The sequence below is a fragment of the Choloepus didactylus genome, chromosome 3, assembly GCF_015220235.1.
Source record: "Choloepus didactylus isolate mChoDid1 chromosome 3, mChoDid1.pri, whole genome shotgun sequence".
Classification (NCBI taxonomy): domain Eukaryota; kingdom Metazoa; phylum Chordata; class Mammalia; order Pilosa; family Megalonychidae; genus Choloepus; species Choloepus didactylus.
The window spans coordinates 106,309,933-106,337,036 of NC_051309.1; the positions used below are offsets into that span (position 1 = coordinate 106,309,933).

Here is a 27,104-nt window from a genome sequence, read left to right on the forward strand (position 1 = left end):
GGGCTTTTTACCCCTTGCCTTGGGAACGTTATTCAAAGGGAACGGGGCGGGGCTGGGCATTTTCCGTGGGGTGGAGCTCGACGGCCAAGAGCACCCTTGTTAAAGGGCCTTTTAAGCAACCAGCGCGGGCGCGCGCGCGCGGCTGTTTCCCTCCAGGGAACGGAAGGGTGCGCTCCTATAGGAAAGAAAACGACCCGAGCCTGAGGAAATCCTGGAGTAGCCACTACTCTGGGCTATGCAGACTTGCTTTAAAACTACCTACAAACCATGATAGCCTTAACTGTCCCAGTGATGAGCCCGCTAGTATTACGCGCCCTTCTAGGGGCTACCTCCCTGCCCTGTGCCCAGCGGGCCCACAGACTGTGAAATCCGGAGTCCTCAGGATGTCTAGGAGGTGCTGGCCTCATCGCTTATGCTCCACTCTAGTTTCATTTCAGGGCATCCGCTTTGCTTTCCGCCCTCCCCGGTTTCTGAGGCTGCTTAGCGTCTTCTCCTCCGGGAGATTCCTGCCGGTGCGGCGGGGTCAATCTGGTAATGAACGCGGGTCCGTTTTCCCGGAATGAGTTGGGGGGGGTCGGGCTGAGAAAGCAAGCCCGGGGCGAATCGGATAGCAGCAGTTCGGGCTCAGTATCCCGGGGCCCACTCTCAGACGGCCCCTCAGACAGATGCCATCGGTTTCACCCGTGGAAGCTGTAGTGGGTCCACGAAATACACGCCCACCCACCAACTCAGACTCATTTGCCTCCGGAAAAAAAAAAATACAAAACACCGAGGGAAGGCACTGAGCATGCTCCGCGAGGAGGGCGGGGCGCGCTCGGGCAGCGCGTGGAGGCCTCCTCGGCCCGCCAGTCCGCACGCCCGCCCCGAGCCGCGCCCGCCGCAGGCTGCTCCCGCCCGCTCCGCTCCGCCCCGCCCTGCCCGGTCCCCCCCGCTGCTCGTCACCGCCGCGGCCGCGCCGCCTGCAGCAGCAGCAGCAGCAGCTGCTCCTCCGTGGCGGCCGCACCCCGCGGGTCCCTCCCTGACTGCGGGAGAGACCGAGGTAGAGGGAGGACACAGCGCCGTGCCGCCCGCACCGGAGACCTTCGCCTTGCTCTGCAGGCTCCTCACTCTCTGGGAGGAACATGGGTAAGTCAGTCTTCCTCCCCCGTCATCGCCTGACATTTTCCTCTTTCTCGGCGTGTTGCAGGGTGGGAAGCATTTATCATGCAAAGTTGCGGGATTCCTCAGTTCAAGGGGTATGAGACAGGGCTTTTGCTCCGGGGAGAGTAGGCGCACGCGGAACGCACGTCGGGTAGCGGAGTTGGGAGGGTCCCGAGTGCGGGGTGGGGTCGGGCCGCGCTGCTGGTCTCCCTCGCGGCTGTCGGGCACCTCGCCGCCTCTTCTCCCCTCCTCCATTCTTCCTGCCGGTTCCCGGGCACCACGGAGCCTGCCTCACGTACTCGCATCCTCTGCCCAACCCGGTTTCTTTAAAGGCCGCTCGCTTCCTTTCCCCGGTGTCTCCTGGGCTCGAGGCTCCGGTCCGACCAGAAGGAAGACCACTTCGTGGAACTTCCCTGTCATTGCGACCTTTATTTGGGGGACGGCTTATTCCGAGGCAGGGAAGTGTAGGCAGGTAGTTTGTAAGGATGATTTTACAACCTGCACGGAAATTTATTTTCACTGGGGGAGATCACACAACCTCATAGGTTGAAAAGATGATTTGTCAGAGGCCACGAGGAACGTGAGGAAAGAGCCGATAGCTGTTGAATTAGCGTGGGTGTCTACAATGTGCAGTATTTCTGTGCTCAACCCATTTTCTTGGTTCCTTCGCCTGTCTACTGTAGCAGGAAACTGCACCCTGTAACATGTTACTGAACTTACACGTTAATTATACTTTCCTAGCTTGTCTTGTCTAAAGCTACATAATCTGATTTTAGTTCCTTTGTATTATAGTTGATCTCAAAAGATTGGTTTGAACGAGATATTTAAAAGAATATAAGTTTTGTAAAAATACATAGAATTTATCTTAAATTTTTTCATTGTATATTCCCTAACCGTTAAATTCAGCAATTAAAGAAGTGTCTGGTGAATTTCTGTAATGTAATTAAACGCCGAAAATTGGGTTTTTGTTTTGGTTTTGGTATAGTAGCAACTTGGACTGCCATACTTCGACATGTTTCAGATTTGCTTCTACTCCTGTCATAATTTCCTCTTTTTAAAATTTGCTACATTGGCACCTGTCAACTTCGACTTTTCCCGTCCCTTCTGCACAAGTTATTTTAAGCTTCAGATCAGTGTGATCCTTTCATCTGTCAGTACAGTTTGCACAACATGTCCAGAGTTAGGTCATGGCAACTCAGGAAATGGTGTCCATGAAGTCACTTGAAAAGCAAAAGCTCCAAGCTCTGATTCAAAATTTTGGCCATATTTTGAGAAAAGACCAGTATTTTAGGAGAAGGAGGTTTGAATGAAAAATGAATCTAGGGTCTTGAGTTTTATTTTCAGTTATTCAGTTCTCATTTTAATATAGATTCTATTGGTATGCGGAACAAATTTCTGTAAAAATAGGGTGGCCCATTTATATGTGCCTACCGTTTCTCTAAAAGTAGAGTTTTAAGTAACTAATAAGCCGGTTTATCGGACATGTTGTGCCTTCTCCCTTGAACATATCCAAATTTTCTTAACTACCAAGTTTAGCCTGTAAAATACATTTCCTCATGTTTCAATGTGAATTTAAGAAATCCTTTTAACTGAAAATTCAATTTAATGTCAAATGAGTACTTTTTTAGTGGAAACACCAATTCTGTTGCAATACAAATGGAAAAAATAGTTAAAGCAAGTGAAATTACTTACTTAAAAATAGTTAATTTGAAAAAATCTTGAATGCTCTGACTTGATTAAAGACCTAATAGAAATCTATCTCACTGTAAAACCTTCTCAGGTATCCTTTATTAAATCACTGTCTCTTTCCTCATAGTACTCTGTACCTTGTTAGAAGCTTCTTAGCACTTACATAATCTGCCTTATATTGGAGTTGGGTATATGTGTGTGTTGTACATTTAATCAGGAGTTCCAGAAGGTGAAAATTATGTCTTATTGATCTTTATGCCCCCCACGGTGCTTTTCACATAATAGGTATTCAGTAAATCTTTGTTAATTGTTGGACTTAAAACCACATATCTATTATTTTGAATTTTGAACCTGAAAGTATAGACTCTGAACAAATATTTGGGTTGGTGGATGTTATGGAGATGTTGCAAGAAGTGGGGACAGGGAAGTATAATTGCACATGGTCTTGCTTCTCTTTAAACAGCAACATTGGATTTTCATAGAGGTATGGGTTTTACAGCAACATCCAGGCAAGCCGATTAGTTTTTTACTATTGTTTTCCATGGTGAGGTTTAGTATATGCTCAGTAGATAATGTAAAATTGAAACTTTGGAAAGCAATTTTATGTTCAGAGCCAAGGAAGTTATAAAAATTCATATACACACGAGGTGGAAGGAACACTATTAATGGTATGAAAAAATCACTTTGTAATCTTGTCTTCTGAAAAAATAAATAAGGTATTTTTTTTACAAGATGTTCTCATGGCAGTGACTTTTCTTACAAGAAACTGAAGGAAACTTACTATATAAACTTTAAGGACCATGGTATTTTATTTATATATTTTATTATAAATTCAGCGTATGTTTACTATGTTTTGAATACCAACTGTGTGCAATCTACTGTAGTTATAATCTTAATAGGAAAGATATGACATATACAAATAACTATAATAGGAATAAATGTATAAGTAATATAAAAGGCCTTTATATATATTATAGATTCTGGGGATGGAGAGAAGGATTTAGAGAAATGGTGCTATTTGAACCAAAGGTTGGTTACGTTTCTGAAGGTAGAAATGAATAAAGACTGTTAGACTGGGATGGAGGAGGAAAGAAATGACATTGATGTTAGAGACATAGGGAGCATGCAAAGAGTTTCCAGGATATGACTAAATTGCCATGCTGGACTGGAGCAAAAGGTAAGGAAATAGTGGGTGATAGAGATGAAAAATTATTAATAAATATTAGATAATAAAGGACCTTAAATGTTGAGCTTAAAAAGAGTTTGGACTTGACTTGTCTACTGAGGGACTGTTAAACATTTTTTATGCTGTTAAATGATGGATCTGGTCTGTGATTTAGGAAAATTTATCTGTTAAATGAGTGCAGAATGGATTAGATGAGAAACTAAAGACCAGTTGAGAGGTGGTTTTTACAGTTTGGTGAAAATGTTCAGTGGCCTGTGGCAATGAGAATAGAACATTGCAAGTAAAGTACAGGATTTACTTGGCAACTGATTGAATATGGTATTGAGAAAGGAGTCATAGGATTTAGCCTGAGTGATAATGAGACTGCAGGATCTATTAATATATTCATTTGGAAGATGAGACATGAATATTCAATTTTGAACCTGTTGAGTTTGACTTTTTGATCTGTCATTTAGACTCTGTTCCTTGATAGCAGCCACTCTTTTTTTATTAGATTTTGAATACATTTCTAATACCAGTGTCTGGCATATAATAGCTATGCAGTAGTATTTGTTTACTGACTGAATCTAGATAAAAAATATTTAACAAACAGTTATTTTAACTCTCCAGTGAGTTAGGATTTGAAATAGAGATCTGGAAGTTAGCCACAAGTATTCTGAATGACAGTTAAAGTTATGTAGGAGGATGAGAGTTAACAAAGGGAAAAGAAGAAAACTTGTCCAAAGTAAAAATTCTTGAGGAATGTCCCATATTTAGGGAGAAGGAATGGAGTGGTTTGACACGGAGAAGGACAAAAAAGTAGCTAGGAGTGAAAGACTAAAATCTGCATGTTGTTGGTTTCAAGAAAGAGATAATGGTCAATGTTTCTTGCTTCAGGCTAGTCAGATGGTTAAGGACTGAGAAAAGGCCCGTAGTTCATGCTGGTTTGGATAGGATGTTATCCAGTATTTTTTTTTTTTAAGGCATCTTTAAGAGGTTTGTAGATATGGAGGTCAGTTGTAAAGGGAAAGTGGAAACAGAGTTCACTATATATAGTCATGCTATATTCCTTGCCCTGTTTAAAGATCTGTAAATTAGCATAGATTTCTTTAAACAGTTTAAAAGTATTGCACTTTGTATAGAATGACACATCCTGTTTTCTTGCCTGAGAATAATTTGTAATCTCATCATAGTGCCTTGCATTTCTTTTACATTCCATTTTCTTAAGTCTTTGAGACTTGCATAATACAATTTCTATTTTTGCGATATCTGTTATGTAGAGCAAGTTTAGAAATGATTTTATAATTTTGCACTGTATTTTGCATCAAGAATACTCTTTACTGATGAATGGTTTTCTCACTTTTTATTTACTATTAAGTTTTGAATTTGGGACTTCTGTAGTTTGTATGTATGCCTCTAGTATGCTCCTAATACCTGGAGTTTTGTTTTTCTCTGTAAATATATATCAACCTTATTGATAGTCCTTTTCTTTTGCTTGTATCTCTAAGTCCCGGAAAGATTTTTGTGGATAAATAATAATAAATACTGCTTTTATTTGTTTGCGCTTTGCAATTTCTTTTAGTCAAAGTAGAAAGATAAAAATATTTTTGCCAGCTGGTTATTAGTAAAATTTATGATTTTAAAAGAGCATAGATTATAGATTGACTAGTTCAATAGTTTTTATATTGGTATCATATTTATTTTGTAAATGCATTTTTTTTTCCCTTGTGAGAGAAGGGCTAAATTCAGTACTCTGGTTTCTATTCTGAAGTTTCTAGTCCTACTATTTGGAAAATTATCATAGCCTTAATTCGTTTGGAGAACCAAAGAGATTTTACTTTCACAGCAGAATCTAGGAGCTGCTAGATCCTTTAGGGGAGAGAGTATGATTGCTCTCTCCAGAAATAACAGATCACCTGAGTTTATACTTGGCAATATAATACTGGAGTTGTTGGTGGAACTAGCAGCAGCCATAAGATTCACCTAAATTTTTAATAGTCATCATGAGTATTAATCAGGAGGATCGGAGGAGGAAGATTGATTCTTTTGGGAACATTATGTTAATTTTATGTAGTCAAATTTTTGGATAACTATGAAAAGGAAATGTTTTTTAATGTAAAATACTTTCCTAAGCATTTAACTTGGCAAATAGCTCTTTCTTGTGGAGAGAGGGCCAATAATAAATGAAGACATAGAAAAGATTATTTGTAGAGTCTCTTGATTCTAAAATTATGTGATTCTTTGAAATGAAACTTTGAAATATACTCAGTATCATTGATGTCTTAAATATATGCTTCCTTATATAATTTGTTTTTCTTTAATGCTCAAAGAGTATTATCTACTTGAAGTAGCAACTACTTCAGGGTTTGAACTAACTAGTTAGCTTAGAAGATAGGTCTAAATAAATAGATAGGCCTAAAGAACCATATTCCATGTTGGCTAAGTAATGGATGCTGGATTTAAATTGCGGAGTAATATAATTCTCTCAGTGCATCGATTTATAAACTTTTGTGACTAGAAACATTCCCAGAGTTAAAACTTGGGATTTAGGATCGTGAAAATGGCAGTGGTCTAACTGAGCTGCTAGCTAGCCTTGATGGCTGTTCTTGTAAACTTCAAAGTCCTTCTGACTTTGTTCGCAAAATGAATTTTTTTCAGTATGGACTCAATGCTTGGTCTTTTTTTCTGAAGGCTGTTTTTGTTCAGCTTTGTCCATGTTTGTAGCTTCAGCTATCACCTACATGCTATTGTTGCCTAAATATATTTTGGGCTTCAGATCTTTGTATCCAGCTATTATTAACATTCTACAGGCATAATAAATTCAAGCTCTATGAATTTAAAACTGAATTCATTGTGTAATTTTTTATAATGATAACCAGAGGTGTGATGGTAATGTTTAATGAAAAGCCTTCTCAAGAAAAAGCCTTGATTTGAAGTGTTTACTGATTTCCTTTGATGTAAATAGTCCCACCTGCTGATTTCAAGTTATCAAAATGGTATCACTGAATGCTGAGTTGGGAAGAGATGAACTGCAACACACTGTTATGTAGTTTTTCCATGATATAGCTACAATAAGCATAAATAACCTCAAGAACACAGATAATAGATAACTAAGTATTGATAAGTTTTGAGTTTAATACCTGTTTTTAATTTAACTTATTTAATTTTAAGTTTATATAGTTTAATTTTAAATAATGGCTGTTTTAATAATTGGCTTACAAAATATCCAAAAATTTAGTCATCATCTCTCATGGGCTGAAAAAGTTGGCTCCAGTACACACCATTGAATTAATTGTTACCATTTATTAAGAATTATTGATATTGGTTATGCTAAGTTTTAATTTTTTTAATTTAATTTTAATCATTTCAGCAATTCAGTGAAGTGGGTGACATCCCCATTTTACTGATAAGGAAACTGAGACTCAAAGATTTGAATAATTTATCCAAGGCAATAGAACCTAGTCTCTAAAATTCTGTCTTAGAGCAGTGGTTCCCAAGTATCCATTTGCATAATAATCAGTTGGAAATCTGGCTTTAAAAAAAAATTACTGGACTTAGTAGGTGTGGGGTAAGCTGAGAATTTGCATTGCCAGGACACTCCCAGGTGATGCTTACAGCTGCTGGTCTTCTAACTACACTTTGAGTAGCAACGTCGTAGAGCAGAGGTCAGCAAACTTTTCCTGTAAAGGGCCAGAGAGAAAGTATTTTATGCTTTGCAGGCAAAGAGGCAAAATTAGGAATATTGTTTAGGTACTTACATGACAAAAAAAAAAAAAAAAAAAGATAACCACAAAATTTGTATTGTTTAAATTCAAAATACGGTAATAACAATTGAGTACAGTTTATTATAATACAGGTTTACTAATGAGAAGACTAGGAATTCTTTTTTGAGGGGATAACATTTCACTTAATTGGAATTCAGAATTAGTGTTTCCTGTCATCACGGTCAATTACAAATGTTCATCTGTTAATGCAGGTCTGTAATGCGATTTTACAAATTTTGTCTGTAAAACATCTTTTCACACAGATACTACCAAATGCTGATTTCAACCCATGAACACATGATTTTAGTAAGAATATTCATTGCTTGTAAGGTATTTATAGAATTCTTTTAGATTCTTCTCTTTGCAACTACAGAGAGAAGTTAGCATGTCATTACATTGCAGATTACTTCCAATTGAAGGTTAGGTGGAAGCTTCTCAATTGCATAGTTAAATGGACTTTGAAATATGGAAATTTCATTTGCATTTGCAACAAAGTCTGGAAAATACTGCTGGAACTGCAGTTTGAGCTCAGAAAAATGCATCTGCTGCAAATGGTATAGGAATGGTGATATTGCGTATTGTTTTAACTTTTGATTGCCCAAGAAGCATGTATAGCAGCTTGATGTTACTTGTGATTCAAACAGTGCTAGTTGACATCCAAATAACTTTACCATGGTATAAATTTCACATATAAGCACTATTTGCTTTGACTTTTAGATCAAATTCATTAAGAAACGTCAAGTCCTTAGCACAATCTAGTAGCACAATCTAATTTCCAAAGCCACCCAGTGTTTCCTAATAGTAGTTGAGGGTGGTTCTTCATGTTCAGAAAATTTCATACTTGCCCGAGTTCAAAAAATCATAATCAACATCTGACAGATCATGTTAAAATATTCAGCTTCTTTTTCTGATAAAAGTGCATAGCATTGATGATGTTTAAGTCTGTGAGAACAAATGTTCTCTATTGATACTACTAGTTCAATAATACGTGATAGGTTAAATTATTTTTCATAAAATATCTGCTGAATGAACGATACAATGAATAACCACAGGCTTTAAACATCTTAAATTTTCACAAGCTTTGTAGATTTGTTCAAGCCTTTTTCTGTACCTCATATATTTTTACCACTGTCAGTTGTAACACGTCTTAGCAGATTCCACTTCAGGTTGTACTGAATTTTGAAAATATTCTCTTGCTTACAGTTGTTCCATGCTGCCTGTTCACCGAGACTAATTCTTTAGTCACTTCAAAGTCAGGGTTGACTCCTGAAAGCAACAACTGAGTAGTATCATTAATAACTGTCAGCTAACTCATCAAGAGCCAAGAAAAGCCTGCCATGAATATTTTTTGTTGTTTTTTAGTTGATTTTGCTCCCTATGTCCTCAACTCTTCAAGTAACTATACTCACTGAAAGGCCAATAGCCTTAAACAAGTTTATTTTCTCTGGCAACATTTCTTTGGTTGTTGCAGTCAAACACAATTTAATTAACTCACCATTGGTAAACAGTTTTCCTTTATACCTAACAAATGAGCATATTAGAAACTAACTTTGGTTGTCGCTTCATTTTCATTTTCAATTTTTGTGAAGAAATTCTGCTCTTAGGAGAATAATTTTGTTTTACATTTCCTAATTTCTCTGATGATTGCTTTCCTTTGAGTTGCGAATGGGATGAATGCTTTGATAATGATGTACAGTAGATTCTCGTTATTTGTAGGAGTCTCTGCAAACTGAATGAGCAAATATTGAACTATTGCCCCTAAGGAAAATATGGGATTAGTTTCCTGCAAACCTCTGGTCACAACATTTCCTCAGTCGATCAATATAACTGCCTTTTGTGTGTTTCCTTTTAAAGACAACTTATATCTTTTGCTTCCTCAAATTTGCATACAGTAAATCTGTAGGAAATGCTTTGTTTTACAAGTCTTTTAGAGACTGCTCCCATTTAGCCCCATTTAGAAACAGTATTGTTGCCTTCACAACACTTGAGAGCAATGTTTAAGCAAAGCTTCTGAATATAAATTTAAGCAGTTAATCATAAATCAGTTTGGGCGGCAGGTAATTGCAGCTCATTAAATAGATGTTGATTTATTAACATTGAACTCATGGCCGAGAGGACTACAACTCATGCCTGAACGAAACTAACATATGTATTTTCTCCGTAAGGCACACCAAAGCCTTCTTGTGCTTAGGAACACTAGAAAGCACTTCAGCATTGTACTTCGGAGCCATTTTAAACAGCAGAATCACCGGTCAAATTGCAAAAATGCAAAAAATGTGGAACGTAAACCACAGAAAGGATACTTGTTTACCGAACTGAAACAACAAAAGCAAAGCATCATCTTGTTCGACCTCACCTGGGGTGTTTTTGTTGGCCAGCTCATTTTTTGTTGTTGTGCTGCTCATGTCTGTAAATGACTATGGAAGCCCTTCAAATGTGCCCCGACTGTGGAACCTGAATAATGAGGACTGATTGTATATTGCATTTTTTTAGCATGGCTGTAGTGTCATTGCTAATGTAATGCTTTGCCCTCCAATTCAGTGACAAAATAATTCACTGTGCCTTAAAAACATTACATTCAAAGTCTACTTTTCTTGTTCTGACATAACAGTTAGGCACAAGTTATAAAAATGATGAAATTTGTGGTATGACAATATGCTTGGTACTTCAGACTTTGGCGAGTTGTAACTGTTACTGCAGTTTGTAGTGTTTTAAGCAGCAGTGTGAACGGATGAGAGTGCCACATGTGGTTTGTATTGCAACTAATCATCTCTGCCACTGTAACATTAAAGCAACCATAAACAATACATAAAGGAATGAGTATGGCTCTATTTAAATAAAACTTTATTTATGGACACAGATTTGAATTTCCTATAATTTGTATGTGTCACAAAATATTTTCTCCTTTTGATTTGTTTACAGGCTAAGACCATTTTGATTTGTTTTCCCCAACAATTTATTCTTGTAAAAACTATTCTTAGCTATGGGCTCCACCTATTGAATAATGCTATGCTACCTCCCTGTTCTGGTTTCTTAAAGCTGCCATTATGCAGAATACCAAATTGGATTGGCTCTTGTAGGAGGGATTTATTAGGTTAAATAATAAATGGCTTTCTCTAAAATGTCTCTGGGCTTCTATCTTTGTTCCTCTCTCTCATTGATATATTTCAAGAAAAATGATAGAAAGCATACATCTTTATGGAAATAAATGAGAGAGAGGAACAAATCAATAGGTGGAGTTGGTAAACTATGGATCATCACCTGTTTCTGTATAGCCCATAGCTAAGAATAGTTTTTACAAGAAAAATATTTCTGTATTATAATAAAAACAGCAGTGAAAGGTTAATGAAGAAAGATAACTGACACAGCGTCTTAATTAGGGACATGAGAAAATGATGGGGTCTATGCAAACTAGAGAATATGTGTCCTGTCTGAGGCAGGTATCCCCTCTTCAACTCCAACCAGTTTTTGACATGTAGAAATGTGGGCCCAAGCAAGCGAGAAGTTTGACTTTTCAAAAAAATCCAGAGATTTACATTTTTATCTGAAATTTTCACTTTGTTGGGCTTTGGAATTGAAAGGTACAGCTGGATCAAGCGCTTCAAACAGTGTCATCAGGGCTCTGCCTCTTTCTGTCCAGATTAGGGAGTGAAGGGTGAGTTAGGATAAGAGACACACCCAAGTTCACACACTTAGTTAGGGGCAGTGTTAGACCTAGAATTTTCATCTCCTAATTCGTAGACCAGTTTTCTGTTCTGTTCTCTTCATCATACCAGGCTAGCTCCAACTTGTTAATGAAAAAGAAGTACTCATTTGCACCCAAAAGCATAAACAAGCTAATACTAAGGATTCACTCAAAGAAATAACTCTCAGGTTACCAGTTTTCCCTTTCTTACACTTCCAGCATTCTAATCCAGAACTTTTATCTCCTCATTCCTGTATTACCAAGACCATTTCTTAGTTGATTTCTCTGATACTAGATTCTCTTTTCTCCATTCCTTTCTACAAACTATGATCAGATTAATCCTTTTTAAAAGACACTGCATTTATTATGTCACTCTCTTACTTAAAAATCTGACTGCCTGCACATCAAGTCTAAACTTCTCTGCTTAGCTTTCAAGATTCATAGAAATCTACCTCTTTTTTTTTTATTTTATTTGCTACCTCTTTTCTAAGTGTTTCTTATTACTCCCTGAAATATGTCATCCATTGACATTCTCACTGTCCCCTAAATAGTCTTTGCCAATGTTACACTAGCACATGTTTGCTCGTTTTGTTTCTTCTTCTATGATGTTTTGTTTCTTCTTCTATGATAGTCTCTTTTCTCCCCTCTTCTTATTAATTTTACAAAGTCTGGCTCAATTTCTGACACCTCCACGAAGACTGCTTCAGCTCCTGCTGATATGGTCAATTCTCTGAATACCTTTCATTTCTTGGATTCCTGTAACACATACAATGATATTATAGTTTTAGTCTCTCAATATTTCATATCTCTTGTTGGCATTCAATAAATTCTTGTTTGCTGATGTCATAGGGTCTCTATGGATTTAGGTTAGTTGCCTACTCCTGGTCTGTCAACGTAGTCCTGTAGTGATAATAGGCATCTTTATAAGAGAGTTTGCAAACTCACAGCCCGCCTTGGCCAAATGTATTCTGCAGATGGATTTTATCGGGGAAATTTTACAAACTAGAATTCATTGTCAATATTTAAATATCAGGAGGTTTCTGAAAAATAAAAAAAAAAAAACTTCCTTTCCAACTTGAAAAATTATAAAAAATTTAGAATCTTGGGGTCTGCATTTCTATTGGCAACAGTCAGCTATAGTTGCCCTTTAGGCAGGGCATGAGGTATCCAGTTCACTATTTCCTATTATCATATATCCTACAAATTTCAATCTTTATCTACCTGGCTCTTGTAGGTATTTGAATTTGCAATTTCTTAGATTTCTGTTATAGCTTCTTAGGAACTAAAAATTTAATAATATTCAAAATTGTGATAAAGTTAAATTATATTACTTTTTGAAAATTTTTTAAAATTAATTGTGAAAATTAATAAAAACACAATTAGTCAAAAGCAGAGTTAACTGTCTGCAGTATATGATCGTCAGTCACAATTAAACTAAATTTTCAACTGACCAGAATGATAGAAGAAATCAGAGAAAGAGGATGGAATCTTTCCCCTTCCATAAGCTAGTTGTGTAGTGTAACCTTTGGCAAGTTACTTAACCTCTTCAAATCTCCATTTCATATATGCCCTTAAAATTTTATCGTTATTATTGAATAGGAACCAAAGAAGATTCCAGATAAAAAATGTAAGAGAGAAAAAAGCCCATTTCATAAGGATCTTAATACAATTTATCATATGTAAACCTTCAAGCTCAGTTACCTGTCAAAGTCTTCACTAGCCCAAACCAAGATCTGTTCTATTTTCCCTTTCCTTTCCTTTTTTTTTTTTTTTTTTTCCTTCCCTCCCGGGACTTTAAATATGTTTTCTATGGAAAGTGATCACATGGCATTTTAAAGTCATTAAAGTGCAGTAGAGGTGTGTTGGGGATTGACTCATGCTCCCAACAAAAGACATGTTCAGGTCGCAACCCCAGGTGCTGTGGGTGTAAACAAATTTGTAAATAGGACCTTTGAAGATGTTATTAGTTAAGGTGTGCCCAAACTGAATGACAGCAGGCTTTAATCCATTATCACTGAAATTCTTATAAGCAAAGGAAATTGGACAAAGGAAGAGGAAGCCACAGGGAATAATAGCCAGAAGCCAAGTCAGTAGAATCTGGAAGAGAAAGGAGAAGACATCATCATGTTCATTGCCATGTAACAGAAATGCCAGGAATCCCAAAGTTTGCCAGCCAACCAGAAGATACTGATCCTGAGAAGAAAGAAACCTTTTATTTTCTGAAATCATGAGCCAATAAATTCCTGTTGTTAAATCAACCCATTGTGTGGAATTTGTTTTAGCAGCTAAGAAACTGAAAAACAGGGTGCTACATTGTTTCTAAAGAATATTATTTTCTTATATGTTATACACTTTTTCTAGAAATTAAAAATCATACAAATGAAATTTTCTAGTTGGGGGAAAAGTAAACAACCAGGGATTATTGTACTTTAGCCAAAAATTGCTTTCAGTTCTTTGAGAAACTCACACCATCCAAGGTATTTTTTAACAAGACGTTTGTCAAGTTGTAAAAATTATTTTCTTTAACTGTCCTGAAAAACATTCCCCTTTAAAGATTGCTAAAGTAACTTCAAAATAAAAGATAGAACTAATCATTATAAAAAGGCAAAACTTATACTGATATATTTATATTTCACAGAAATATGTTGGTCTTCAAAATTATGTGTTTGGCCTAAAACATAAAATCAGTTAGAACACAGATGAAGTTTATGTAAGCTGATGAATTTAATTTAATTGCCAAAGATTCTCAAAAGATTAATTACTTGCATTTGGGGATGGGGTGGGGAGGAGTTGTTAAGCTCCAAGAAGGAATACCCAGTCTGACACATTTCTAGTTTTTATGTGGTTTACACAAAGTACTGCCAGTCAAATCTGAAACACAAGAGTACCATATTAGGCATTATAGAAAGTGACAAAATAGAGTCATATTTTCTGCTTTTGGGAAACTTAAATTCTAACTGGAAAATGAAAAGTACTTTAAAAGTGAGTAATAGAAACATGTAAGACCATGATTTCGATTCTCAAAAGAGAAAACAAACCCCTGAGAATTAAAAAAAGAGGATAGATCATGTTTACCTTCCTCAGCACCTAACATACCTTCTATGGCATATACAAGTGCTCAGTATTTATGATTCAAAAATTTTCCTGGAATTGATTTACTTATCAGTTAAACACTTCGAAAGCTGGAGTATGTGCCCAGCATTATACTATACTTGAGATACTGTGGCAGACTGTTCCCTGCAACATTGCATTGTGATTTTCTTTCTTTTTTTTTTTGGTCACATATTCAGACATGGCATTTGTTAGCCAGTACAACTAGCTAACACGATTGGCTTACAGTTCATTCTTGAAAAGCTTACGTCTATATAAAGCAAGATACAGACAGTCCTTGTTTTGCACAGTTCTGATATGCCTGATATATGCATGAGTTTCAGTTAATACAGTAGTGTGCAAAGCATGGACTGCCTAAATGGTGGAAAGAGCCAACTTTGAAGATACACGTCAACTTTGGCATTTATTCTGGCCAAGTTGTTCAGCTTCTGAATTCAATTTTCTCATCTGTTAAAATAGGGATAATGATGATATGTATTTCACAGTGTAGTTGTAAATATTACATAAAATAATGCCCATATAACTTTTAATTTTTATTTCCAAAGCTGAAAATGCAGTCCTTTTGGGGAAATTTTAGCTTATGTTCAGGATTAAAACCAACCAAAAGGTATTATGCTGTTTGTTGTATTATTTTAATGTAATCATGTAGGGAATATTAAGGTATTGTTGTAGCAGATTATATTTTTCAAAGATGGCCACATTATGTCTTGCTCCACATATTCTTCTAGAATTCTTCAGTGAGAATTGGAGTCTCTTTTTCCTCCTGTTCAATCTCTGCAGGCCTATGACTCACTTGTAACCAGTAGTGTGGTAGAAGTGATACTCTGTGACCTCCTAGGCTACATTATAAAAGGAAATGTTGCTCCCACCTTGTTTATTAGAAAACTCACCTGCTTGGACCCCTGAAAAGTGTGAGCACCCTGAGACTGCCATGCTGTGAGGAAATCAAGCCACACGGAGAGGTCACAGATCTCAGGTGTCATGTCTCAGGCCAGCTAAGCTAGTCTTCAAGGCCTTCCTGTCTGGTCACCAGACGTGTAAGTGAATGGACCCTTGGATGATTCCGATGACCCCTGCTCACCTACTGAGTCACTTCCAGAGTCACCCCTAACCTTTGAGTCTTCCCACTGAGGCCCCAGACCTGCTGAGCCAGAGACAAAAATCCTTAATGTATCCTTTGTGAAGTCTTCACTCACAGAATCTGTGAGCATTATATAATTTTTTTTAAATGCCATAAAGTTTGGGGTAGTTGTTACATAATAGTAATGTTCTGGTTTACTAAGGCTGCCAGAATGCCAATTACCAGAAATGGTTTGGTTTTTACAATGGTGGTTTATTAGTTCACAGACTTACAGTTCTAAGGCCATGAAAATGTCCAAATTAAAGCATCAAGAGGTAAATACCTTCTCTGAGTAAAGGCTGATGGTGTCCGGGGTTCCTCTGTCACATGGGAAGGCAGAAGGCTGGCTCTGCTGAACTAACTTTCTGGGGTTTAGCTTCAGGTTTCAGTGGCTTTCTCCAAAATGTCTCTGGGTTTCTATCTCAGCTCCTATCTTAGCTTCTCCCAGGTGCAAAATCTGGATTATGTATTTTAGCTTCTTTCCAAAATGTCTCTCAGCTTCTCCAAGTGTCTGGGTCTGTGTTGGCTCTCAGCTCTCTTAAGGACTCTAGTGAACTAATTAAGACCCACCTTGAATGGGCAGAGTCACATCTCCATGGAAATAACATAACCAAAGGTCCCACCCACAATTGGGTGGGTTACGTCTCCATGGAAACACCTAATCAAAAGATCCCACCCGGAGGCGGGGCAAGATGGCAGACTGGTGAGCTGTAAGTTTTAGTTACTCCTCCAGGAAAGTAGGTAAAAAGCCAGGAACTGCGTGGACTGGACACCACAGAGCAATCTGTCTTTGGGCAGACTTCATACAACACTCATGAAAACGTGGAACTGCTGAGATCAGCGAAATCTGTAAGTTTTTGCGGCCAGGGGACCCACGCCCCTCCCTGCCAGGCTCAGTCCCGGGGGAGGAGGGGCTGTCAGCTCCGGGAAGGAGAAGGGAGAACTGCAGTGGCTGCTCTTATCGAAAACTCATTCTACTGATTCACACTCCAACCATAGATAGACTGAGATCAGACACCAGAGACTCTGAGAGCAGCCAGCCCAGCAGAGAGGAGACAGGCATAGAAAAAAAACAACACGAAAAACTCCAAAATAAAAGCAGAGGATTTTTGGAGTTCTGGTGAACACAGAAAGGGGAAGGGCGGAGCTCAGGCCTTGAGGCGCATATGCAAATCCCGAAGCAAAGCTGATCTCTCTGCCCTGTGCACCTTTCCTTAATGGCCCTGGTTGCTTTGTCTATTAGCATTTCAATAACCCATTAGATCTCTGCGGAGGGCCATTTTTTTTTTGTTTTTTTTTTTTTTTTTTTTTTAAATCCTTTTTGCTTTTTCTAAAACAATTACTCTCAGAAGCTCAATACAGAAAGCTTCAAAGAATTGCAATTTGGGCACGTCAAGTCAAGAGCAGAACTAAGAGAGCTCTCAGACAAAAGGCAATAATCCAGTGGCTGAGAAAATTCACTAAACAACACAACTTCCCAAGAAAAGGGGGGTGTCCGCTCACAGCCACCATCCTGGTGGACAGGAAACACTCCTGCCCATCGCCAGCCCCATAGCCCAGAGCTGCCCCAGACAACCCAGTGTGACGGAAGTGCTTCAAATAACAGGCACACACCACAAAACTGGGCGTGGACATTAGCCTTCCCTGCAACCTCAGCTGAATGTCCCAGAGCTGGGAAGGTGGAGCAGTGTGAATTAACAAAGCCCCATTCAGCCATCATTTGAGCAGACTGGGAGCCTCCCTACACAGCCCAGCAGCCCAGAACTGCCCTGGGGGGACGGCACTCACCTGTGACATAGCACAGTCATCCCTCAACAGAGGACCCGGGGTGCACAGCCTGGAAGAGGGGCCCACTTGCAAGTCTCAGGAGCCATACGCCAATACCAAGGACTTGTGGGTCAGTGGCAGAGACAGACTGTGGTAGGACTGAACTGAAGGATTAGACTATTGGAGCAGCTTTAAAACTCTAGGATCATCAGGGAGATTTGATTGTTAGGGCCACCCCCCCTCCCCGACTGCCCAGAAACACGCCCCACATACAGGGCAGGCAACACCAACTACACACGCAAGCTTGGTACACCAATTGGGCCCCACAAGACTCACTCCCCCACTCACCAAAAAGGCTAAGCAGGGGAGATCTGGCTTGTGGAGAACAGGTGGCTCGTGGACGCCACCTGCTGGTTAGTTAGAGAAAGTGTACTCCACGAAGCTGTAGATCTGATAAATTAGAGATAAGGACTTCAATAGGTCTACAAACCCTAAAAGAACCCTATCAAGTTCAGCAAATGCCACGAGGCCAAAAACAACAGAAAATTATAAAGCATATGAAAAAACCAGACGATATGGATAACCCAAGCCCAAGCACCCAAATCAAAAGACCAGAAGAGACACAGCACCTAGAGCAGCTACTCAAAGAACTAAAGATGAACAATGAGACCATAGTACGGGATATGAAGGAAATCAAGAAGACCCTAGAAGAGCATAAAGAAGACATTGCAAGACTAAATAAAAAAATGGATGATCTTATGGAAATTAAAGAAACTGTTGACCAAATTAAAAAGATTCTGGACACTCATAGTACAAGACTAGAGGAAGTTGAACAACGAATCAGTGACCTGGAAGATGACAGAATGGAAAATGAAAGCATAAAAGAAAGAATGGGGAAAAAAATTGAAAAACTCGAAATGGACCTCAGGGATATGATAGATAATATGAAACGTCCGAATATAAGACTCATTGGTGTCCCAGAAGGGGAAGAAAAGGGTAAAGGTCTAGGAAGAGTATTCAAAGAAATTGTTGGGGAAAACTTCCCAAATCTTCTAAACAACATAAATACACAAATCATAAATGCTCAGCGAACTCCAAATAGAATAAATCCAAAAAAACCCACTCCGAGACATATACTGATCACACTGTCAAACATAGAAGAGAAGGAGCAAGTTCTGAAAGCAGCAAGAGAAAAGCAATTCACCACATACAAAGGAAACAGCATAAGACTAAGTAGTGACTACTCAGCAGCCACCATGGAGGCAAGAAGGCAGTGGCACGATATATTTAAAATTCTGAGTGAGAGGAATTTCCAGCCAAGAATAATTTATCCAGCAAAGCTCTCCTTCAAATTTGAGGGAGAGCTTAAATTTTTCACAGACAAACAAATGCTGAGAGAATTTGCTAACAAGAGACCTGCCCTACTGGAGATACTCAAGGGAGCCCTACAGACAGAGAAACAAAGACAGGACAGAGAGACTTGGAGAAAGGTTCAGTACTAAAGAGATTTGGTATGGGTACAATAAAGGATATTAATAGAGAGAGGGAAAAATATGGCAAACATAATCCAAAGGATAAGATGGCCGATTCAAGAAATGCCTTCACGGTTTTAACGTTGAATGTAAATGGATTAAACTCCCCAATTAAAAGATATAGATTCGCAGAATGGATCAAAAAAAATGAACCATCAATATGTTGCATACAAGAGACTCATCTTAGACACAGGGACACAAAGAAACTGAAAGTGAAAGGATGGAAAAAAATATTTCATGCAAGCTACAGCCAAAAGAAAGCAGGTGTAGCAATATTAATCTCAGATAAAATAGACTTCAAATGCAGGGATGTTTTGAGAGACAAAGAAGGCCACTACATACTAATAAAAGGGGCAATTCCGCAAGAAGAAATAACAATCGTAAATGTCTATGCACCCAATCAAGGTGCCACAAAATACATGAGAGAAACACTGGCAAAACTAAAGGAAGCAATTGATGTTTCCACAATAATTGTGGGAGACTTCAACACATCACTCTCTCCTATAGATAGATCAACCAGACAGAAGACCAATAAGGAAATTGAAAACCTAAACAATCTGATAAATGAATTAGATTTAACAGACATCTACAGGACATTACATCCCAAATCACCAGGATACACATACTTTTCTAGTGCTCACGGAACTTTCTCCAGAATAGATCATATGCTGGGACATAAAACAAGCCTCAATAAATTTAAAAAGATTGAAATTATTCAAAGCACATTCTCTGACCACAATGGAATACAATTAGAAGTCAATAACCATCAGAGACTTAGAAAATTCACAAATACCTGGAGGTTAAACAACACACTCCTAAACAATCAGTGGGTTAAAGAAGAAATAGCAAGAGAAATTGCTAAATATATAGAGACGAATGAAAATGAGAACACAACATACCAAAACCTATGGGATGCAGCAAAAGCAGTGCTAAGGGGGAAATTTATAGCACTAAACGCATATATTAAAAAGGAAGAAAGAGCCAAAATCAAAGAACTAATGGATCAACTGAAGAAGCTAGAAAATGAACAGCAAACCAATCCTAAACCAAGTACAAGAAAAGAAATAACAAGGATTAAAGCAGAAATAAATGACATAGAGAACAAAAAAACAATAGAGAGGATAAATATCACGAAAAGTTGGTTCTTTGAGAAAATCAACAAGATTGACAAGCCCCTAGCTAGACTGACAAAATCAAAAAGAGAGAAGACCCATATAAACAAAATAATGAATGAAAAAGGTAACATAACTGCAGATCCTGAAGAAATTAAAAAAATTATAAGAGGATATTATGAACAACTGTATGGCAACAAACTGGATAATGTAGAAGAAATGGACAATTTCCTGGAAACATATGAACAACCTAGACTGACCAGAGAAGAAACAGAAGACCTCAACCAACCCATCACAAGCAAAGAGATCCAATCAGTCATCAAAAATCTTCCCACAAATAAATGCCCAGGGCCAGACGGCTTCACAGGGGAATTCTACCAAACTTTCCGGAAAGAACTGACACCAATCTTACTCAAACTCTTTCAAAACATTGAAAAAAATGGAACACTACCTAACTCATTTTATGAAGCTAACATCAATCTAATACCAAAACCAGGCAAAGATGCTACAAAAAAGGAAAACTACCGGCCAATCTCCCTAATGAATATAGATGCAAAAATCCTCAACAAAATACTTGCAAATCGAATCCAAAGACACATTAAAAAAATCATACACCATGACCAAGTGGGGTTCATTCCAGGCATGCAAGGATGGTTCAACATAAGAAAAACAATCAATGTATTACAACACATTAACAAGTCAAAAGGGAAAAATCAATTGATCATCTCAATAGATGCTGAAAAAGCATTTGACAAAATCCAACATCCGTTTTTGATAAAAACACTTCAAAAGGTAGGAATTGAAGGAAACTTCCTCAACATGATAAAGAGCATATATGAAAAACCCACAGCCAGCATAGTACTCAATGGTGAGAGACTGAAAGCCTTCCCTCTAAGATCAGGAACAAGACAAGGATGCCCGCTGTCACCACTGTTATTCAACATTGTGCTGGAAGTGCTAGCCAGGGCAATCCGGCAAGACAAAGAAATAAAAGGCATCCAAATTGGAAAAGAAGAAGTAAAACTGTCATTGTTTGCAGATGATATGATCTTATATCTAGAAAACCCTGAGAAATCAACGATACAGCTACTAGAGCTAATAAACAAATTTAGCAAAGTAGCGGGATACAAGATTAATGCACATAAGTCAGTAATGTTTCTATACGCTAGAAATGAACAAACTGAGGAGACACTCAAGAAAAAGATACCATTTTCAATAGCAACTAAAAAAATCAAGTACCTAGGAATAAACTTAACCAAAGATGTAAAAGACCTATACAAAGAAAACTACATAACTCTACTAAAAGAAATAGAAGGGGACCTTAAAAGATGGAAAAATATTCCATGTTCATGGATAGGAAGGCTAAATGTCATTAAGATGTCAATTCTACCCAAACTCATCTACAGATTCAATGCAATCCCAATCAAAATTCCAACAACCTACTTTGCAGACTTGGAAAAGCTAGTTATCAAATTTATTTGGAAAGGGAAGATGCCTCGAATTGCTAAAGATACTCTAAAAAAGAAAAACGAAGTGGGAGGACTTACACTCCCTGACTTTGAAGCTTATTATAAAGCCACAGTTGCCAAAACAGCATGGTACTGGCACAAAGATAGACATATAGATCAATGGAATCGAATTGAGAATTCAGAGATAGACCCTCAGATCTATGGCCGACTGATCTTTGATAAGGCCCCCAAAGTCACCGAACTGAGCCATAATGGTCTTTTCAACAAATGGGGCTGGGAGAGTTGGATATCCATATCCAAAAGAATGAAAGAGGACCCCTACCTCACACCCTACACAAAAATTAACTCAAAATGGACCAAAGATCTCAATATAAAAGAAAGTACCATTAAACTCCTAGAAGATAATGTAGGAAAACATCTTCAAGACCTTGTATTAGGAGGCCACTTCCTAGACTTTACACCCAAAGCACAAGCAACAAAAGAGAAAATAGATAAATGGGAACTCCTCAAGCTTAGAAGTTTCTGCACCTCAAAGGAATTTCTCAAAACTGTAAAGAGGCAGCCAACTCAATGGGAAAAAATTTTTGGAAACCATGTATCTGACAAAAGACTGATATCTTGCATATACAAAGAAATCCTACAACTCAATGACAATAGTACAGACAGCCCAATTATAAAATGGGCAAAAGATATGAAAAGACAGTTCTCTGAAGAGGAAATACAAATGGCCAAGAAACACGTGAAAAAATGTTCAGCTTCACTAGCTATTAGAGAGATGCAAATTAAGACCACAATGAGATACCATCTAACACCGGTTAGAATGGCTGCCATTAAACAAACAGGAAACTACAAATGCTGGAGGGGATGTGGAGAAATTGGAACTCTTATTCATTGTTGGTGGGACTGTATAATGGTTCAGCCACTCTGGAAGTCAGTCTGGCAGTTCCTTAGAAAACTAGATATAGAGCTACCATTCGATCCAGCGATTGCACTTCTCGGTATATACCCGGAAGATCGGAAAGCAGTGACACGAACAGATATCTGCACGCCAATGTTCATAGCAGCATTATTCACAATTGCCAAGAGATGGAAACAACCCAAATGTCCTTCAACAGATGAGTGGATAAATAAAATGTGGTATATACACACGATGGAATACTACGCGGCAGTAAGAAGGAACGATCTGGTGAAACATATGTCAACATGGATGAACCTTGAAGACATAATGCTGAGCGAAATAAGCCAGGCACAAAAAGGGAAATATTATATGCTACCACTAATGTGAACTTTGAAAAATGTAAAACAAATGGTTTATAATGTAGAATGTAGGGGAACTAGCAGTAGAGAGCAATTAAGGAAGGGGGAACAATAATCCAAGAAGAACAGATAAGCTATTTAACGTTCTGGGGATGCCCAGAAATGACTATGGTCTGTTAATTTCTGATGGATGTAGTAGGAACAAGTTCACTGAAATGTTGCTATATTATGTAACTTTCTTGGGGTAAAGTAGGAACATGTTGGAAGTTAAGCAGTTATCTTAGGTTAGTTGTCTTTTTCTTACTCCCTTGTTATGGTCTCTTTGAAATGTTCTTTTATTGTATGTTTGTTTTCTTTTTAACTTTTTTTTTCATACAGTTGATTTAAAAAAGAAGGGAAAGTTAAAAAAAAAAAAAAAAGAAAAAAGACAAACAAGGAAAAAAAAAAAAAAAGATGTAGTGCCCCCTTGAGGAGCCTGTGGAGAATGCAGGGGTATTCGCCTACCCCACCTCCATGGTTGCTAACATGACCACAGACATAGGGGACTGGTGGTTTGATGGGTTGAGCCCTCTACCATAAGTTTTACCCTTGGGAAGACGGTTGCTGCAAAGGAGAGGCTAGGCCTCCCTGTATTTGTGCCTAAGAGTCTCCTCCTGAATGCCTCTTTGTTGCTCAGATGTGGCCCTGTCTCTCTGGCTAAGCCAACTTGAAAGGTGAAATCACTGCCCTCCCCCCTACGTGGGATCAGACACCCAGGGAAGTGAATCTCCCTGGCAACGTGGAATATGACTCCCGGGGAGGAATGTAGACCCGGCATCGTGGGATGGAGAACATCATCTTGACCAAAAGGGGGATGTGAAAGGAAATGAAATAAGCTTCAGTGGCAGAGAGATTCCAAAACGAGCCGAGAGATCACTCTGGTGGGCACTCTTACGCACACTTTAGACAACCTTTTTTAGGTTCTAAAGAATTGGGGTAGCTGGTGGTGGATACCTGAAACTTTTAAACTACAACCCAGAACCCATGAATCTCGAAGACAGTTGTATAAAAATGTAGCTTATGAGGGGTGACAGTGGGATTGGGAATGACATAAGGACCAAACTCCACTTTGTCTAGTTTATGGATGGATGTGTAGAAAAGTAGGGGAAGCAAACAAACAGATAAAGGTACCCAGTGTTCTTTTTTACTTCAATTGCTCTTTTTCACTCTAATTATTATTCTTGTTATTTTTGTGTGTGTGCTAATGAAGGTGTCAGGGATTGATTTAGGTGATGAATGTACAACTATGTAATGGTACTGTAAACAATCGAAAGTACAATTTGTTTTGTATGAAAAAAAAAAAAAAAAAAAAAAAAAAAGATCCCACCCACAATAGGTCTGTCCCCGTAAGTGGAATAAAAGAAGAGTCTTTTATGGGCTACATAACAGAGTCAAACCAGCACAAGTAATAATTGGAACAGTTACAAAATCCAAAAGATGAATTTTCCTAGTAAGAAACAGATTGCTGTGAAATTCATCAAAGTGGAAACTACCTGCTGAATAAACATTTACTGAGTTTTTCTTTTGTTTCAAATGAAGATAGCCTAACGGAATTTTGTTTAGTGAATCACATTCCCCTATGGTTTCTTTATTTGTTCTTTAGTCTGACATTAATTCCCTTGAGGAAATATTGGTTGACTGTCTCAGCTGCCAGAAAAGAAATATGCATGTTTAAACAGTGCTGTAGGTTTCTCTGTAGCTTTATGGTAAACGCTTGCTAGTTTGGTTAATAAAAAATGTCAGTCAGTACTTTGAAAGTAATAAGCATGGTTATCAGTAAAATTTGTGTATTTTCAATGAAACACAATAGCCTAATAAAACGTCATAGAACAAAGGAATATCTGTTCTTGTCTTTCCAACTGAAATTTTAGTTGTTTTCTGATATTACTTTTAATATTAATCTTATAATAATAGTCTCATTATTATTATATTTGGCAGATTGTAAATCCATATCTGTCCTATAACTTTTTGGAGGAGAGTGGGCTTTCTGTGTTTGTTACACTGAATGAAATAATACTTTGTCATAATATTACTAAGAGATTTTAGTTACATAGTGATTATGATTATCAAAATAGTAATTCTAACAGTGGGCACATTTTATTTAGATTGCTATCATGAAAACGGTAACCAGTACTGTAGTAATATCATTGGATTGCTTATGCTTTAAAGTTATGTACACTTACATGTATGTATGTATAAAATTGAATATACACACAGAATGCGTCTGAAAGAATACACACATTAACATTGTTTGCTTCTGGGGAGTAGAACTGGGGTATGTGAACGTAATACCCACTAAAATGAAATTAAAATGAAAAAATATTTTCTGTATGGTGACAAACTGGAGGGTAGTTCTGTATTGTATCTATCTTTGTATCTTTAGCACCTAGTGTTATATATAGTGCCTAACAAGCACTATAGTTACAAAAAGATTTTATTTTCTTAACTTCTTATTCATCTTATACCTAGCATTCATGACCTTATGGATTAGTATGTTGTCCACTGAAAAGAGCTGATATACTTAGGCTGTTCTCAAATTGTAACTCCTCATTTTTCTAAGAAGATTTTTTATTTATTTGTATAAGTTTGGGTCCAGGGAACAGACAAGAAACCACACAACATTCAGGGTTTTCGTTTCCTGGCTGCCAAGCAAATATGCAATGGATTGGCTTAAACAATGGGAATTTATCAGCTCATGGTTTTGAGGCTAGGAGAAATCCAAAATCAAGGTGTCATGAACGTTTCTCCCAGAAGATTGTGGTGTTCGTAGTCTGGCTGCCGTCAATCCTTGGTCATTGGCTTTTCTGTCACATGGCAGTGCAGATGGCAGCCTATTCTGGTTTCTCCTTTCTCCTCTGGGTTCCATTGACCTTCAGCTTTTGGCTGCTCCCTCTGTAGCTTTCTCTGTCTCTGACTTTCCCTGTAAGGCCTTCAGTAATAGGATTAAGACCCATCTTGTTTCAGCTGGGCCACAACTCACCTGAAGTAACCTCATCAAAAGGTCCTATTTACAAGAGTTCACACCCACAGGAATGGACTGTTTAAGAACATGTTTTTCTGGGGTACATAGCACCGAACCACCATAGTGAAGTTTATATGTATGATAGTCCAGACAGTGTCATTTTATAATCTTTGAGTTTTAAATTTCTTAATGTATTACTTATATATGCCATGTTAAACTCATCTGTCACATTTACATGCATGTATCATTTTTCCCTAGTTAGCATTTTATAACTTAGAAAAGTTGGTATTGCAGAAAAATTTGTAAATTCCAATGTATATGATCTGTTCCATGTTATTAGGTTACTAAATGAGACTATCTGCTTGGCACTAACCTTTATGGAACGCTGTTCTCTATATTTCCCCATCAAAAGAAAGCCTTTTGTTTTTCAATGTTTAATCTAGTTCACTCTTATTACAATGCATCATAAAGCAGGATCTTCTTTCTCCATTTTTATATTAATTGCAATTTTGTATATGCTCTGGTAAAGAATCATTTTTTAAAAATCTTTTTATTTTGAAATAATTTCAAACTTATGGGACAGATGCAAAAATGCAATAAAATCCATACAGAGTACTCCAATGTACTTCTCACCCAGATACCCAGATCCACCAGCCTTTAACATTTTGCCACATTTGCTGTATCATTTTGTCTATTTATCCATCTATCTGTCTGTCCATCTCTTTTTCAGTCTGTCAGTCTGTCAACCTGTTTATCTATTTTTCTAAATATTTGAGAGTTGGCTATATACATTATGCTCCTTGAACACTTAATACTTCTGTGTACATTTCCTAAGACCAAGGATATTCATCTACATAACCACCTTAAGTACAGTTATCAAGCTCAAGAAATTTAACATTGATATGAAGCTTATAGTGTATATTACAGTATTTTCATATGTCCCAGTAATGTCCTTTTGGGCCTTTACTCCACCATCAGTCAGGATCATGTATTTCATTTCATTGTCATTGTCTCTCTAGTCATTCTTTTTTCTTTCTAAATTGTGGAAACATATATACAACTTAAAGTTTCTCATCTCACTGTCAACACCATCCTTTATCAGAACTTTTCTCTCACTCCAAACAAAAATCCAACACGCATTATGCATTAATTCTCCATACTCCTCCCCTGCCCCTACCCTTGGTAACCTGTCACTCTACTTTCTGTTTCTCTGAATTTGTATAGTCTGGCTATTTCATATAACTGGAATCATGCAGTAGCCCCTTGTGTCTCTTATTTCACTCAACATGATG

At 37.8% G+C, this 27,104-nt stretch overlaps 1 protein-coding gene across 1 annotated transcript in view; it reads left to right on the forward strand.

Annotated features, from left to right (window-relative positions):
* Nucleotides 1-949: 949 nt before the first annotated feature.
* RAP1GDS1 (Rap1 GTPase-GDP dissociation stimulator 1) overlaps nt 950-27,104 on the forward strand; it is a 205,973-nt gene continuing 179,818 nt past the window's right edge. The window contains exon 1 of the mRNA XM_037831460.1: nt 950-1,125. Coding sequence (XP_037687388.1) covers nt 1,122-1,125 — 4 coding nt within the window. The 5' untranslated portion in view covers nt 950-1,121. The remainder of the gene's footprint in view (nt 1,126-27,104) is intronic.